At 41.2% G+C, this 14,709-nt stretch overlaps 1 protein-coding gene and 1 long non-coding RNA gene across 2 annotated transcripts; one reads left to right on the forward strand and one right to left on the reverse strand.

Annotated features, from left to right (window-relative positions):
* Positions 1-6,003: 6,003 nt before the first annotated feature.
* Positions 6,004-9,047, reverse strand: LOC105354640 (protein KRI1 homolog). The gene is made up of 7 exons (XM_023958044.1): positions 8,968-9,047; positions 8,074-8,211; positions 7,066-7,114; positions 6,837-6,986; positions 6,689-6,766; positions 6,497-6,609; positions 6,004-6,392 (listed from the first exon to the last, which is right to left on the reverse strand). Exons 4-7 carry the CDS (start codon positions 6,855-6,857, stop codon positions 6,125-6,127), a joined length of 480 nt encoding a protein of 159 aa, XP_023813812.1. The 5' UTR covers positions 6,858-6,986; positions 7,066-7,114; positions 8,074-8,211; positions 8,968-9,047; the 3' UTR covers positions 6,004-6,124.
* Positions 7,108-12,161, forward strand: LOC111947828. Its single transcript, XR_002873770.1, has 9 exons — positions 7,108-7,224; positions 7,315-7,406; positions 7,526-7,576; positions 7,667-7,712; positions 8,380-8,532; positions 10,334-10,384; positions 10,541-10,610; positions 11,141-11,418; positions 11,492-12,161. It is a non-coding gene; the product is annotated as an uncharacterized LOC111947828 (long non-coding RNA).
* The last annotated feature ends 2,548 nt before the right edge of the window (positions 12,162-14,709 follow it).

Consider the following 14,709-nt stretch of genomic DNA (forward strand, 5'->3'; position numbering starts at 1 on the left):
TAGAACTTAAGAAATTAATAAATGTTAGATTCCCTGATGCAAAAATCACAATTTAAAGATGTTAAAAAAAATGGATAAAGTGTAGATTTAGTTTGAATATGTTATTTATGATTAATGTCTGTCAAAATGTGTTTTTTTATTAGACAATAAAAACAAGCATATTTACAATAAAAACAATAACTATTTTAAACTAAATGTTCAGTGGTTTCTTTAAAAAAAAAACAGTCAGTGTTGTGGTCGGTTTGTTGGAATTCACTGATCAAATGTCATTGATTCTCTACTTGGTCTGTGAGTAAAAATGTCAACAGCGTTCCATAAACTCAAACAAACACAGTATCTGGTCAGTGCTGCATTTCTGCTGCATGTGGGAAGACCTGAGTGGGTGGGACTGTGCCAAATGTGAGACCACATGACGTCATGGCAGTTCAGGCTAAGTGTGGGCTGTTCTGGCAAGTTTCTTCTGGCTCGGTTTCATTATGGACTGACAACAATAAATAATCTGTTGGAATCAAGCCCTTTTTACAATTATCTCTGAGAGCAGAAAAACTCCCAGGAGTTATCCAAAGCGCTCCTTTGTTTCTCAGTCACAGGCAGCTGTTTATAAATCAATACTTCAATGATATTTCTGTAGCTTCAAGAGAAAAAGGTTACACCGATGTTTCAAGAAGTAGAAAAAATTAGTTTATGTTCTGTTAGACACTTTATTCTTATTATGAAATTGAAAACATAGTGTTACGCCCCCTAGGGGGGCATAACACAAAAAGTTCAGATTTGGCTGATAATTTAACTAAAACACCAGACGAATGTCAATATACAAAAATGACACAAATTTATTTACAAATAAACAACCACCAACAACTACAAGTAAAGCAAAAAGGCTTCAGGGTGAACCAAGGCCAAAATAACAAACAAAACCCCACTTAACTGAAACATGTAATCTTACCTGTAAATGAAAGAAAAAGGGAACTCAATGACAAACACTAACCTCCCTAGACTAACAAAAACAGGAGAAAACATGTACTAAAGAAAATGGCAGTTCACCCCTACAGCTTCACTTCAACAAAATTATAAAGCAAAGGACTAAACAGAGTGGGCACAACACCATAAACTACACAGAAGAAATAATACAAAACACTAAAGTGCAACACAACTAAACAGGTGGTGAGATCAAAAACAAAATGGAGAAGAGGGCCAAGCTGCAGTGGAGACTGTTGCAGCAAGGCTCCCTTCTCACAGGCTGGAGGTCCAAATGGTGCTTTTAAGGCTGCCTCCACCAGCTCTGGTCCAATGGGAGGCCACGCCCTTTCCAGCACACCTGAAAATAATCAGACATACAAACCCAAAAAACCCACAGAAGTCCCACTCTGAATTTAAATACACAAACCACAGAACAAAGAGAACAAACTACACCAAATACAGCCACAGCCGTAACACAGTTATTAGTAATAACTGCTGCTCAGTGACAGTTGTTGCACAATCCCATCCTTCAGATCCATTATTTACCAGTTTACACTAAATGGTAATGAACTCTCCCAGTAAAGAATACTTTTACAAAGTGATTTCTCAATTTTTTTTAATCTAAAATCTAGTACTAATAATTACATAGTTAACAGTTGGTCTATAAATTTTTTCTCAACAAACAGCAGTTTTCCTTATTACTTTAACTTGATGTTCCAAATTCCATATTTTGTTTTAGTGACAAACAAAATAAGATTTTTTTTTTTGAAACTGTAGAAATAAAGAGAATATAGCTCTTATCTAAACAGACCATAGTATTGTAACTTGCCCATGTCTCTTCCCACTCGTGTTTTTCTGTGTTTTGTTACAAACTAATTAAAATACATGTACTTCTTTTTCAGCTTGAAAACTCTGGTGAGCAAACTGTTCCTCCCAAATTAGGCCGGTCCCCAATAAAAGTCAACCTGAGCAAAGGTCATATGAAGCTGGCTTTTTGTTTGCTGAGGATGGGGTGAGCAGTGATGTTTTATGGTTGTCTCTATAAGGCATCTGTATTCATATCAGGTGATGTTGTCATGGTGAGCTAGAGGACGCATTACAGGAAAATCTGCATCCACTGAACAAACCACATCAGCGATGCTGTTTCAAAAGTACAAAGCAGTGACCACTACAGTAAAGGATGAGTGTTCTGGTCAGTTGAAAGCAAAGCCTAGAATAAAATAAAAGTTAACAATGAATCTAGAAAGGACATTAAATAAACTGGAGGAAAGACAACCTCATGATGACACGTATCTTCAGCTGCCCCACAACAGTCAGGAAAACGGATGGAAAAGTATTTAATAGTCCGTCATGTCACTGTGTCCAACTGCATCGATCAAAAAAGTCCTTAGCAATTACATTAACAATTCTAAACGGATCAAAACTGTCGTAGCTGGGTGAGACACAGGTGACATGGGTAAGACACTTCTTGTTGTGGAAGATGATGGTCTGTTTCTGATTGGACGATAGAATGGGTACCTTAAAAAAACAATAAGAAAAAAGTGCCTGAATTTGGCCTGGGGGGTATTCCAGAAAGCAGGTTATGCTAGTTCCCATGGTAACATATTGTAGTATCCCCGTGTTCTGTTGCTTTGTTGATGTTCTATTAGATGCTAAATTGCTCTGTTGATTACGGTGAACAGTGGGCGTGGCAGGAGCCGGGAGGAAAAGCCGCGAGACTAGGGCTGCATTTACACTGCAGGTCTTGATGCCCAAATTCGATTTTCTGACAATATCCAATTTTTTTGACGACCCGCTTACATTATCTTTTAAAAGTGACCCGTATCCGATTTTTGCATTTATACTTTACAATGCTGAAACTATCAAACATAGACGTTCTGAGGACTACGTAACGTAGCAGCATTTCCGCCTTCCGCGGACCTGAGCACTGACCGCGCGGATTAAAAAAATTATGAGCGAGCAGGCCCTTAATAATAATCATAACAGTAATAAAAGCACATTTAGAAGATGCGTGTTGGTCCAAACGGCAAACGTTTAGCATGGCGAAACCCTCCCCTTTTTGTTGTGTTTCTATTTTGTGAATCAATGCGGTTGTCATGGAGGCAACACAGTGATGGAAGGAGGCGTTGCCTTGGGTGCTTGGTTGCTCCAGGATGAGGCAGGAGAGGGGATGCGCAGGAGAGGAAAAAGGGGGGCTGCTCTGCCAGCTTATGTGCTCTCTCTGAGTTTTGAACGAGGAAATGTTTGCAGACATTGTGCTTTACTAACAGTTTGATCCAAGCAAAGAAATAAACGGCTTCTAGCCTGTTCCAGAGCAACGGTGTCCCGCTTCATTAGTTACCGTTTGCGTCCTGACCGGGACCGGACCGGAAATAACAGCGGTTTGAAGCCTGAAGCTGAAAGGTAACACGCTGATGGGGCTGTTCTGCAGTTATGTGAGGGTTGTAGGGACACTTAACCCTCTTAGGTGGGGGCAGTGTAGCGACCAGGGGGTTATCCCCGCCTCCAGCGCCTAAGGCTCATGGGAAGTGAAGAGTTTTGGGGTGAAACCTTGAGTTTAGAAGGCTGGAAGTTGAACTAACCTCCATGCTGTTTTGGCTGTTTGAGAAACTTAATAAATAAACTAAATAAGCTTTTTGCTCTAAAGGAGATATTGTCTCTCTTTCTGATCAATCCTGCCTGAGACTGACCGGGATTGTGCAGTGTATGGGGCACAATTAGCTCTCCAAAGAAGGCTCTTCATGAGCAGCTCAGCTGTTGCTTCCCCGCTCAAGTGTTGGTTAGGCCGGATTGTTATAATACTTTTGCATCCACCATCCTTGCCAGAGTATGAAAAAATGACATCTAGATTTTTGTCTTTCAGAATCAAACACAGGCAGCTGTGGGGACTCCTCACTAACATCAAGCCCCCCATCAAGCCTGGCCTCCCAGTCATCAGACTCCAGGCGCCCGGAGGAGCCACAAGTGGCTCCACAAACATCAAACTCCAGGCGCCTGGAGGAGCCACAAGTGGCTCCACAAACATCAAATCCCAGGCGCCTGGAGGAGCCACAAGTGGCTCCACAAACATCAAATCCCAGGCGCCTGGAGGAGCCACAAGTGGCTCCACAAACATCAAATCCCAGGCGCCTGGAGGAGCCACAAGTGGCTCGACAAACATTAAATCCCAGGCGCCTGGAGGAGCCACAAGTGGCTCCACAAACATCAAATCCCAGGCGCCTGGAGGAGCCACAAGTGGCTCGACAAACATCAAATCCCAGGCGCCTGGAGGAGCCACAAGTGGCTCCACAAACATCAAATCCCAGGCGCCTGGAGGAGCCACAAGTGGCTCCACAAACATCAAATCCCAGGCGCCTGGAGGAGCCACAAGTGGCGTCCCAGCTCTCTGTTCAGTAAGTAGACTGCCTGAAAATTAAAAAGCATTTCTAATAATCCATTTTAATTGTCAAATTAAACATTTCTAAATGAATTATGCTACACATTTAGTAGAGAACATTTTGCGGGAGGTGCTTTTGCTTGTGCTGGATTGTTATAATACTTTCGCATCCACCATCCTTGCCAGAGTATGAAAAAATGACATCTAGATTTTTGTCTTTCAGAATCAAACACAGGCAGCTGCTCCTCACTAACATCAAGCCCCCCATCAAGCGCCTCCCAGTCATCAGACTCCAGGCGCCTGGAGGAGCCACAAGTGGCTTCACAACCATCAACCTCCAGGCGCCTGGAAGAGCCACAAGTGGCTTCACAGCTCTCTCTTCAGTAAGTAGACTGCCTGAAAATTAAAAAACATTTCTAATAATCCATTTTAATTGTCAAATTAGACATTTCTAAATGAATTATGCTACACATTTAGCAGAGAACATTTTGCGGGAGGTGCTTTTGCTTGTGCTGGTTTGCGGCACCTTCCATACGTGAAACCAGGGTTCGAATCCGGGCCGCTCCCTGTTCCCTTCTCTACGTCTGTGCCGGTCCCAAGCCCAGTTGCTTTGAGAAGGTTGCGTCAGGAAGGGCATCCGGCGTAAAACATTGCCAAGTTTACCATGTTCACTGTGGCGACCCCTGATGGGAAAAGCCATCAGGGATTTTTTTTTATAGTTGATCACATGTTTGCAGTTGATCACATGTTTTTGCAATTTGGCAGCTTAATATTAATATGTATTTATTTAATACGAGTGTCATTTTTAATAATTATTTTAATGATTTTAATAATAGTTTTAATAATAATTTTAAGTTTTCAGAAGCTGAGTTTGCAGTGTTTGCAAAGGATTATGATTTCAGCCATGTGACCTTGAGTGCCCACTACCCTCAAAGCAACGGGGAAGCAGAAAGGGCTGTGAGGACCATCAAAGCCCCTCCTGAAGAAGGGGGAAGATCCACACAAAGCTGGCAGATCCTCCATCTTCATCTTCCTCTCCTTCTTCTTAATCTTCTTGGATGCAGAGTGTTGGCTGGGGTGCATGAAACACCACTGCCAGCCCAGCTCTGCATTGATGAGAAAGGCTGACTCACAATGAAGTCTTCGTCATCACAGTGAGGTCCAGACGCCTCCCCGTTGTAGTCTTCCTCTGCATAGTCCTCCTCTTGGTCTTCTCCAGTCCAAGTGTCCCAATTCCAGCGATCTGAGGTAAAAACAAAACATGAATCCGATTTAGAATTGATTTTTGTTTTGTTTTACGTGAGAAACATCGATTTTCTTTAATCTGAATCACAAACTACAATAAATCAGACACATTTGAATGTAAAACAGCAGTAAAACTATGGAAAGACACACACAAGCACAGCAGGAACCTCTAATTCCAGCATGCTGATCTTGTATTGGTTTACCTTCCATTTCATCATCATCCTCAAACTGCGGCTTCTCTTCTTCCTCCTCGCCGTAGTATTCATCGCCAAAGAATTTCTGCAAATAGACTCTACAGTAACTGAAAGGCTAACAGAGGGATTGGGGTTCCAATCGACTCATCCGCTCACCTGCATGAGCCGATCGTGATGCTTCGGATCAAAGTCTCCCTCCAGGTCCTCCTGGCTGAAAGCCAGCTGCTCGTTTCCCGTCAGCTCCTGCAGCTGCTTCAGCTTCTCCATGATCTCGTTCCTCTTCAGCTGCTTCAGCTGCTCGCGCTTCTGCTCCTTCTCCTGCAACCATCACCATCAGCCAGGAGGTTTGGTTTCAACTCTGGAAAAGACTCCCATCGACTCGCTTCCGAACCTTTTGCTTCCTCTCTTTCACTTCCTCTCTCTTGCGCTTCCTGGAGTCGTCCTTGGAGTGCACGGCCGTGGCGATGTTCCGAGGATAGGTCTTCACGCGTTCCGAGTTGGGCTCTTCGAAGCGGAAGTTGTAGCTTCTCTCAAAGTCTTCCTGGCGTTCCAGAAAAGACTCGCCCTCCTCCTCAGAGTCATCCACGTCCTCCTGAACCACCTCATCGTAGGTCGGGATCCTGAAGGCATCCAGATTACATCATTTAAAAAAAAGGAATAAATCCAAAAGTTCTGACATTTCTCCAACTAAAACGAAACAGAGGAGCTCTTCTGTGGAACACACCGCTCTTCATCATCATCCTCTTCGTTCAGGTAGCCCTTGTTAAGCACATAGTCTCTGAGGAAGCGCTCCTTCTCCTCCAGCTGCGGGTTGTTCCAGTAGTCTCTTAAGTACTTCTGTCTCCACAGAAAAAGCACAAACATGAGCTGGATAGTCAGAGTCCTCCACACGTTTCTTCATCCTGATCAAACTCACCATGTCCTTCACCTCCTCTCCCCCCTCCAGCTCCGCCTGGCCTTTAAGCCAATCCACAAAGTCCGCCTCCTCTTCATCCTGAAACAAACGCAGCTTGGTTTTGTTTCAGCCACAGGGAGACGTTCACAGACGGGGCTTCCCATCCGACCTTCTCCTCCTGCGTCTTCATCCTCCTTGTCAGCAGCGTCGACTTCTGTCAATAAAGAGTGAGCAGGAGCGCTGGACGCCTGTAGAAGCTTTCAGCTCACCTGGCCTTCAGCTCCCGCTGCTCCTGGATGTAGCTGGGAGAAGCCGCTCTCTGCGAAGGAGGCTCAGAGAAATATTTATTTACCTCTTTACTCTCTTTAACTCCTGAATCCAAACACTTCAAGTCAAACCTGTCTTCTCTTTGCAGCTTCCTCTTCATCGCTGTCATCTTCGTATTTCCTGCAAAATGAAAACATTTTTACTGAATAACCCGTTTCAAATGCAACACCGAGCTGACACGGTAAACCCCAGACGTCTGCGGACTGTGCGGGCGGGTCAGCGTCGCTCAAGTAACTTTCGGTTTTTTGACCATGGCGCCATAGTAATCATATGCATGTTAAGAGTCTTTGCCGCTTGTAATATTTCTGTTCTCCTTTTAGAGTCTAACAGGAAGTCAGAACCGAAGGAGCATCAGACTTTGAATGCCCATAAGCAACTACTTTGGACAACTACAGGACACCTGGCCATACAGGTAATATTACAAAAAACTGTTCACATCATTTGTAATATATGTAATAAAAAATAAATAAATATCAATCTACATCCATGAGTTAATAAGGAGTTGAAAAACAACCTTTATGTTTTTTCAAGAGCATGGCACATTCTGACTGCTAATCTGGACCCCCACCCCCAGCTGACAACGTAAGACCAAATGATTAGGTTCAATTTGTCACAAGATTTGGTTGGGTGGTCGTTTGGTTTCATTTTTAATTTTTAATTGGTATGTTTCAGGTGCCACAACATGAGATGGATGTGGAGAAGTGAAGATGATCAAAGAGTATGACGTATCTTATGATCATCATGACCATATTTCAATGATTGACTAGCCTTGTAATATGGTTTTTACTTGTGATATTTTATTGAAGGTAAAATATTCTTTACACGTGATTTTTTTAAAGAGAAAATAGGTGCATATTTTTTCTATTAGGTTTTTAACTGATTTCTTATGCATTTTATTCTCTTACCCTTTTTAATTTATCTTTAGCTGTTGATGAATTATTACTGTTATTTTAGGAGCATAATTTTATTTCAGTTATACCTTTTTTCCCCTGATTTGATCCCTCAGTTTTTTTTTTTTTTTGGCTCCAGTGTTTTTCCTCCCATCGGGACCTTTCACACTGGGAATAGTTCTGGTTTACCATCACAGTTGCTGTCCCATTGACAGCTCCAGCCTGGTGACTGGAGGGCTCTGCACCACTATGTGCCCAGGCCATGGTTGTGGGTGTTGACTCTTGGCGTGCATGGCCCCCAAACATGTCTTTGTCTCAGGGTCAGCCCTGTGAACAATGTTGTGTGACACTAAATAAATAAAAAACATTGTCACCTGAATATTGTTTAAATGAAACTAAATTAAGTATTCTTTTAACATTTTTTACTCTCTTGGCCGTTTGTTTTTCTTGGAATCTTATCTTAATTATTTCTAACAACAGTTTTTTTCTTCTCAGGATGTCAGCCGAGAAGCAGTGAAAGAGGACTGAACTAATCGCTTCAAGATTGTCTTGGTCCTTCCCAATGAAACACAGGACAACCAAGACCCTGTGTATGGGTCAGTCATCAACAACAATAATATCCCACACCTGTTCACGTCGTCTGCGGCTGTAAGTTACTGAAACTCACCCCCACCCCCGCTTGCTTTCCTTCAGGGTTTTTCTACAGAGAGCGTAATTATATCCTCACTATGCAGCACCCGAGCGCACAGTGGCGTATTCGTTTAAAGAAACCAGCGAGAAGAGGGGGGGGGCGCAGATTGTGCCCCGTCAACCGCCCTACTGCTATAAGAGACCTGCCTTTACATTTGCGGTGATAAAGTATCACTATAGTGTCAAAAACGAGGCCTCTGGCTCTGCTCTACGGACTAGTCTGAAAAACAAGCTAGCTTAGCTAATCAAGCATGATGCAAAATGACTAATTAGCTGGCTAAAAACAAAACCACGAGGCATTGTTAAGGCAAGTGACTTTCTGGACCAATGTCAAACAATTTTAAAAGATTAAAGTCAAGTAAAAAGACAAAAACAATTGAAAACGTTACTTACCAAACCCAGGCAACTTCGATCAACCCGCTCCCTCTTCTGTCTGCAGTGAAAGTGAAGCACGCGCTTCTGACCTTAAAATGGCGGGCGCATGGTGTGCGCATGCGCATATTAGATGACGTCATTGCTGGTTGGATGAACATAATTTTTTTTAAGTTATATTTACCAATTTAATAACGTTGTTTCAAAAAGAAATATGTTTGATATACTTAAATTAATTAGGTATAACCAAAAAATGTGATTAAAATAATTAATATGAACTAAAAAGATATTTGAAGCATTTACTGGAGGCCAGAATCAATTTTTTTAAGTGTATAGTTCAGTTTCACCACATCAGTCAGGAAAACGGATGGAAAAGTATTTATTTACCATTCCGTCATGTCACTGTGTCCAACTGCATCGATCAAAAAGTCCTTAATGTAGCCCATGTAATATTTGTTGTGTTAATTTTGTGGTACCTATTAGGTTAATATCACGGGAAAAATCACTCCATTTGCCTATGAATGTTTTCTGTCTTTAATCCTCCATCCACTATTCAGTTATTGATTGTTTATGCATAGAATGACCACTAGGGGGCGAACGCGGCTTGTTTCACTCTTTCGAGTAAATGCTTTCAATGGGGAAACAGCTCGTCTCGTTTTCCTTCTTTCTCTTTTCAGGTAATTATTAATTTGTTTAGAATATGTCTTGAATATAAACTGTCAGTTTGTTCTTCAAAGCGTCACAGAAATGCTTTTTAGGTTAGTTCATGTTTGAGTGGAGAAAGATACGTTTGCTTGCTCAGTTTTCAAGCACGCGGCTGAATAGCGTGCACCTGTCATTTTGAATGCAGCGACACAGAAGTTAAAATGTTTAGCCATGTTCACCTGTTAGCTATGTTTAATATTTTAAAGTGCTTGAAAATATGACTCATTCGAGTAAATGCTCTCAATGAAGAAACAGCTCGTCTCGTTTTCCTTCTTTCTCCTTTCAGGAGATTATCAATTTCACCAAAATTGCTTTTTTATCTTTAATTAGTTATTTGCATGCGAATGTTTTAAGCGGAGACTTTTATTTTGATGGTTCGCTACTTCCTGTTCTTTCGCGGCATTCTCCTCAGTCCCCCATGAGGACTTCTAAGAGTGGGTAAGCCGTAGACGTCACTCGCACTAGTTTGACTGAAAAGAGAGTTTAAAGTTTAAAACATAGAAAAACAATTTTCATAACTTAAAACTCTTCTCACACCATTTTTGTTCTTGCCAATCGTTTGAAAAATGTTGTTTTGGGTAAATGCAGCATTCAGAAGTGTGTTAGTGTTAGCAAGACTCAAGCTAACTTTCAGCATGGTCTCATGTGTGTCTGTGTTTTTTTTTTTTTTGCCTTCCCTCAGGTGTGTGTTGGAGTGAGACCATAGCTCAAAAAGATAACATAGGTGACATGGGTAAGCAAGATACACACACTTCCTGTTGTGGAAGATGGTCTGTTTCCGTACTTGTATGTGGGTCTAAATAATCATTTTTCTTCAAAATCCACCACGTTTAACATACTTTCGCATCCGCCAGCCGAGTATGAAAAAAAAAAGATTTTTGTCTTACAGAAATGAACAGCAGGGGAGGCAATGTATGCGAGCGGCCACAGGAGAGGCCCGGCTCTCGGGTGAGAGTCCAGTAAGTAGATTTCACGCCCGACTTTCTTCTCATTGAACTCTGTTAACAAGATGATCTGGATTTTTAATGGTTGCTGTTAAGTGTCATACTGTATTTGTAATACTCAGCATTAAATGAGAGTATTTACAAAATTAATCATTTGTTCTACTTTCTTTCTCAAATGTGTGTGTTTGTCCGCGGTCAGAAGGACAACAGTTTCTTTCCAGATTAGTTGAGTCTGATATCGTAACACTTTCCAAGAATAGGGAAGACCTTTTGAAGAGTGGAGGGAAATTCCGGAATATCCGTCAAATTGTATCCAGAGAAACATCCATCGTTTTTTTTAATCCATTCCTCCTAGACAGTGATTGCGTCACACAGAAAGTTTGTTTCTGTCCTCCCTACTTGTTTAGACTCCAATATGAGTCACCTGTCGTTCCGGGAAGGGAAGAACACCGGCCGAGAGAGAGCCGGCAGACGTAAGGGTCTAGCAGTGGTCAGTCCTCTTCTGCTATTAAAATTGATGCCCGATTGCTTTTTTTTGTCTCTAGAATCCCATCCGTCCGGCTAGACCAGCCACGGGGACCAGGGGATTGTTATTCTCCTGTCTGGCGGGGGCCGCCGTCATGGCAACATTTCTTTTTATCAGATGGTACCGGCAGGTGCCATAAAAAATGCACATAGTTATTTATTTATTTTTTCAAATTTTATTAAAAACTTTCAAAAAATCTTGATACTGGACTTTCCACATTTCTCCGCTCTGATTTACCTTTTGATCGTTCCGGGAAGGGAAGAACACCGGCCGAGAGCCGAGAGAGAGCCGGCAGACGTAAGGGTCTAGCAGTAGTCAGTCATCTTCTGCTATTAAAAATGATGCCTGATTGCTTTTATTTTGTCTCTAGGTTGGGATCCGCCCACCGAGGCCGGAAGATGATCTGGCCTCTTCTGCGTGGGGCAACATACGTAATTTTATGGCATTTTCTGCGCCACTCTTAAGCAATTTGTTTTTATTTATTTATTTTATTTTTGATGTTTCCATGTTTACATTTTTTTAATTTCTAACTTTTTGTCAGCAATAAAATTCGTTCTCTTATTCATTGATACATTCTTCATATCCGTTTTATCTCTTTCGGGGTTACGGGCTGCCGGAGCCTATCCAACCACTTGTGGGCAAAGGCTAAGGACACCCTGGACGCTAGTCTGTCACAGAGCCACAATTACACAATCACACACATTAAATAACTATTTTGTATTAACTGATAACTTCATTGGCTTCTTTTTTTAGAATAACCTATGAACGATTTCAAAACCCCGGGAGCCACATGGCCCGCAGAAGACGGAAGACTTGCTCTGGCCTCTCTTGTTTGGGACGGCCTACCTGATTCGGTGGCATTTCCTGCGCCCTTCCTAATGGCCGTATTTATTTTTCAAATTTATTTATTTAATTTTTTGATGTTTACATTTTTTTAATTTCTAAATTATTATCAATAATTAAATTTGTTCTCTTATTCATTGATACATTCTTCATATCCGTTTTGTCCCTTTCGGGGTTAATTATTTTATTAAATATAATATTTTAATAATTCTTTTTTTCAATCATTTATTAAAATTCTTTTGTTCAAGTTGTTGCTGTTTTTCATTTGTTTTTGTTCATGAACGGTTATTTGTTTTGATGTGTACTTTATTACTAACTTATCTTTTTGTATTTAAAAAAAAGTACGTTTTTTTATAGTTGATCACATGTTTGCAGTTGATCACATGTTTTTGCACTTTTGCAGCTTAATATTAATATTTATTTGATACGGGTGTCATTTTTAATTATTTTAATGATTTGATAATAATTTTAATAATAGTTTTAATAATAATTTTATGAGTTTTCAGCAGCTCAGTTTGCAGTGTTTGCAAAGGATTATGATTTCCGCCATGTGGCCTTGAGTCCCCACTACCCTCAAAGCAACGCGGAAGCAGAAAGGGCTGTGAGGACCATCAAAGCCCTCCTGAAGAAGGGGGAAGATCCACACAATAAGATATTTGTTTTATTGGGTCTACTTGGATAACTAAATTAGAGGAAAAGTTTTTAGGAACGAATCTATAATAGAATGCCTTTATTATCACTGTATAGGTGTGTGACCGAATGCCCTCTTACATTTGCACCCCAATGGAGACTGGATTTGATAGTGGTTAAAAATATACAATTTATTAAAAACTTGACACAAGTTCCATAAAAGAGAGAGTTAAAATAAACGCGGACAGTTGGACCGCACTACAGCACTGCATAAGGGCGGCTGCCTCCAGGATCACCTCAGCCCCACTGCACCGGTGGGTAGCCAATCAGACGATGCCAAGGGAGATGTCCAACCCTGAGGAGTACCTGCTCAGGGCCCCAATACACACAAAAACACACCACAACACAAACAGTGATTAAAAGAAAAATACAAAACAGAAGAGGTGAACCTGAGCAGGACACAACTAATTTATGGGCCGAAAACAGGGGTCCCCCTTACACAATACTACATATGGCGCCCACCAGCTACCGTAAGGATAAAGAGAGGAGGCAGCCACCTCCAGCCAGGTCCATGAGCACAAAATAGTTTAAAAATGGATAAAAGCAAGGGGGTTAAGCTTGATTAATACATTAAAAACAACGACTAAAAAGACTAAGCAAAACAGCAGTGGCAACTCTGCCGGAAAAAGAAAAATAAGAAAAATGTTTACAAACCGTTATGTTACCTCTAATGCCCCCACCTGTTAATAATAATAATAATGGATTGGATTTATCTGTGCTTTTCAAGACACTCAAAGCGCTTACATTGTGTCCATTCACTCCTCATTCATACTTGGTGATGGTAGCTACTGATGTAGCCACAGCTGCCCTGGGGCAGACTGACAGAGGCGTGGCTGCCATTTCGCGCCTATGGCCCCTCTGACCATCACCAGGATCATTCACGCACATACACACGCCAGTGGAGCCACACTGGAGGCAAGGAGGGTGAAGTGTTTTGCCCAAGGACACAACAACATTTTGGCTGTTGGGAGCGGGGATTGAACCGCCAACCCTTCGATCATTGGACGACTCGCTCAACCACCTGAGCCACTGTCGCCCGTATAATATAAATAGTATTTAAAATGTTGCAAACTTAAATTCTTAAAAACTTTAGTAAAAGGTAGGGATGGCCCGTTTGACACGGTGCTTCAGCGCGTTTCACCTTCACGAAACAGAGTGTTTCGGCACAATGTTTCGGGGCGTGTGTCAACTAGTGCAGATCACATGGTTGATGACGTATGATGCGCCAAATGCTTCGTTTGGTCAAACCACGCTTCTATGGAAGCGATTGTGTAGCATAAATAAAAAGAAAAGTCAAAACCAAAAATGCTTTTTCATTTTCAAAATGAAGCTGCATTTTCTGACTCATTGTAATTGTCAAATTAGACATTTCTAAATGAATTATGCTACACATTTATCAGAGAACATTTTGAAAATGAAACGTCAAATACCATTTTCATTTTATTTTTAATAAAGTGACAGAATAAGCAGTGTTGAGGAAGGAAATGAAAAAGCATTTTGGTGGATTGCTTTTTCGTTTTAATTTTGAGTCAGAAAATGCAGCTTCATTTTGAAAATGAAAAAGCATTTCTGGTTTTGACTTTTCTTTTTATTAATGCTACACATTTGCTTCCATACCCTTCAGATCTCACTATTGTTTTGAATAGTTGGGCGCGCTATTCTCTAGAAATGCAAAATGAATCCTGAACGTTTCCCGGCCAGTTCCATCGTTTCCCCTGTATTGGAATCAGCTTCAGTTCATTGCACTTTACCATGGCTCCTATTAAAAACGTTCTGTGGCTCAGGATCATTTCAACTCGGCCTTTCCTAATAAAACACTACATCATGAACGTTGTTTATAAAAAAGGCATCTCATTTTCTTGTGATTAGAGATAGCTTAGTGGAATACTTAATGGCATTTATATCAAAAGGTTCTAGGTTTGAGTCTGGCACTGTACAAATCCTTTTTGCATGCATTTTTTTCTTCAAGTGATATGTATTTTGCTGTGTCAAGCACTTCTCACACAAAGCGTCACACTTTGTGTTGTTTTACATGTTTTTTATCATCATTAACAA

Source organism: Oryzias latipes, chromosome 8 (assembly GCF_002234675.1).
Source record: "Oryzias latipes chromosome 8, ASM223467v1".
In the NCBI taxonomy this organism is placed as follows: Eukaryota; Metazoa; Chordata; class Actinopteri; order Beloniformes; family Adrianichthyidae; genus Oryzias; species Oryzias latipes.

What these genes read in the sequence shown, in the direction of transcription:
- LOC105354640 (XM_023958044.1), bottom strand. Translation starts at nt 6,857, where the DNA reads ATGAAGACGCAGGAGGAGAAG. An exon ending in GAGAGGAGGTGAAGGACATG is followed by an intron (nt 6,610 to 6,688) that starts GTGAGTTTGATC and finishes CTGTGGAGACAG; the next exon opens with AAGTACTTAAGAGACTACTG. An exon ending in GAGGATGATGATGAAGAGCG is followed by an intron (nt 6,393 to 6,496) that starts GTGTGTTCCACA and finishes GGATGCCTTCAG; the next exon opens with GATCCCGACCTACGATGAGG.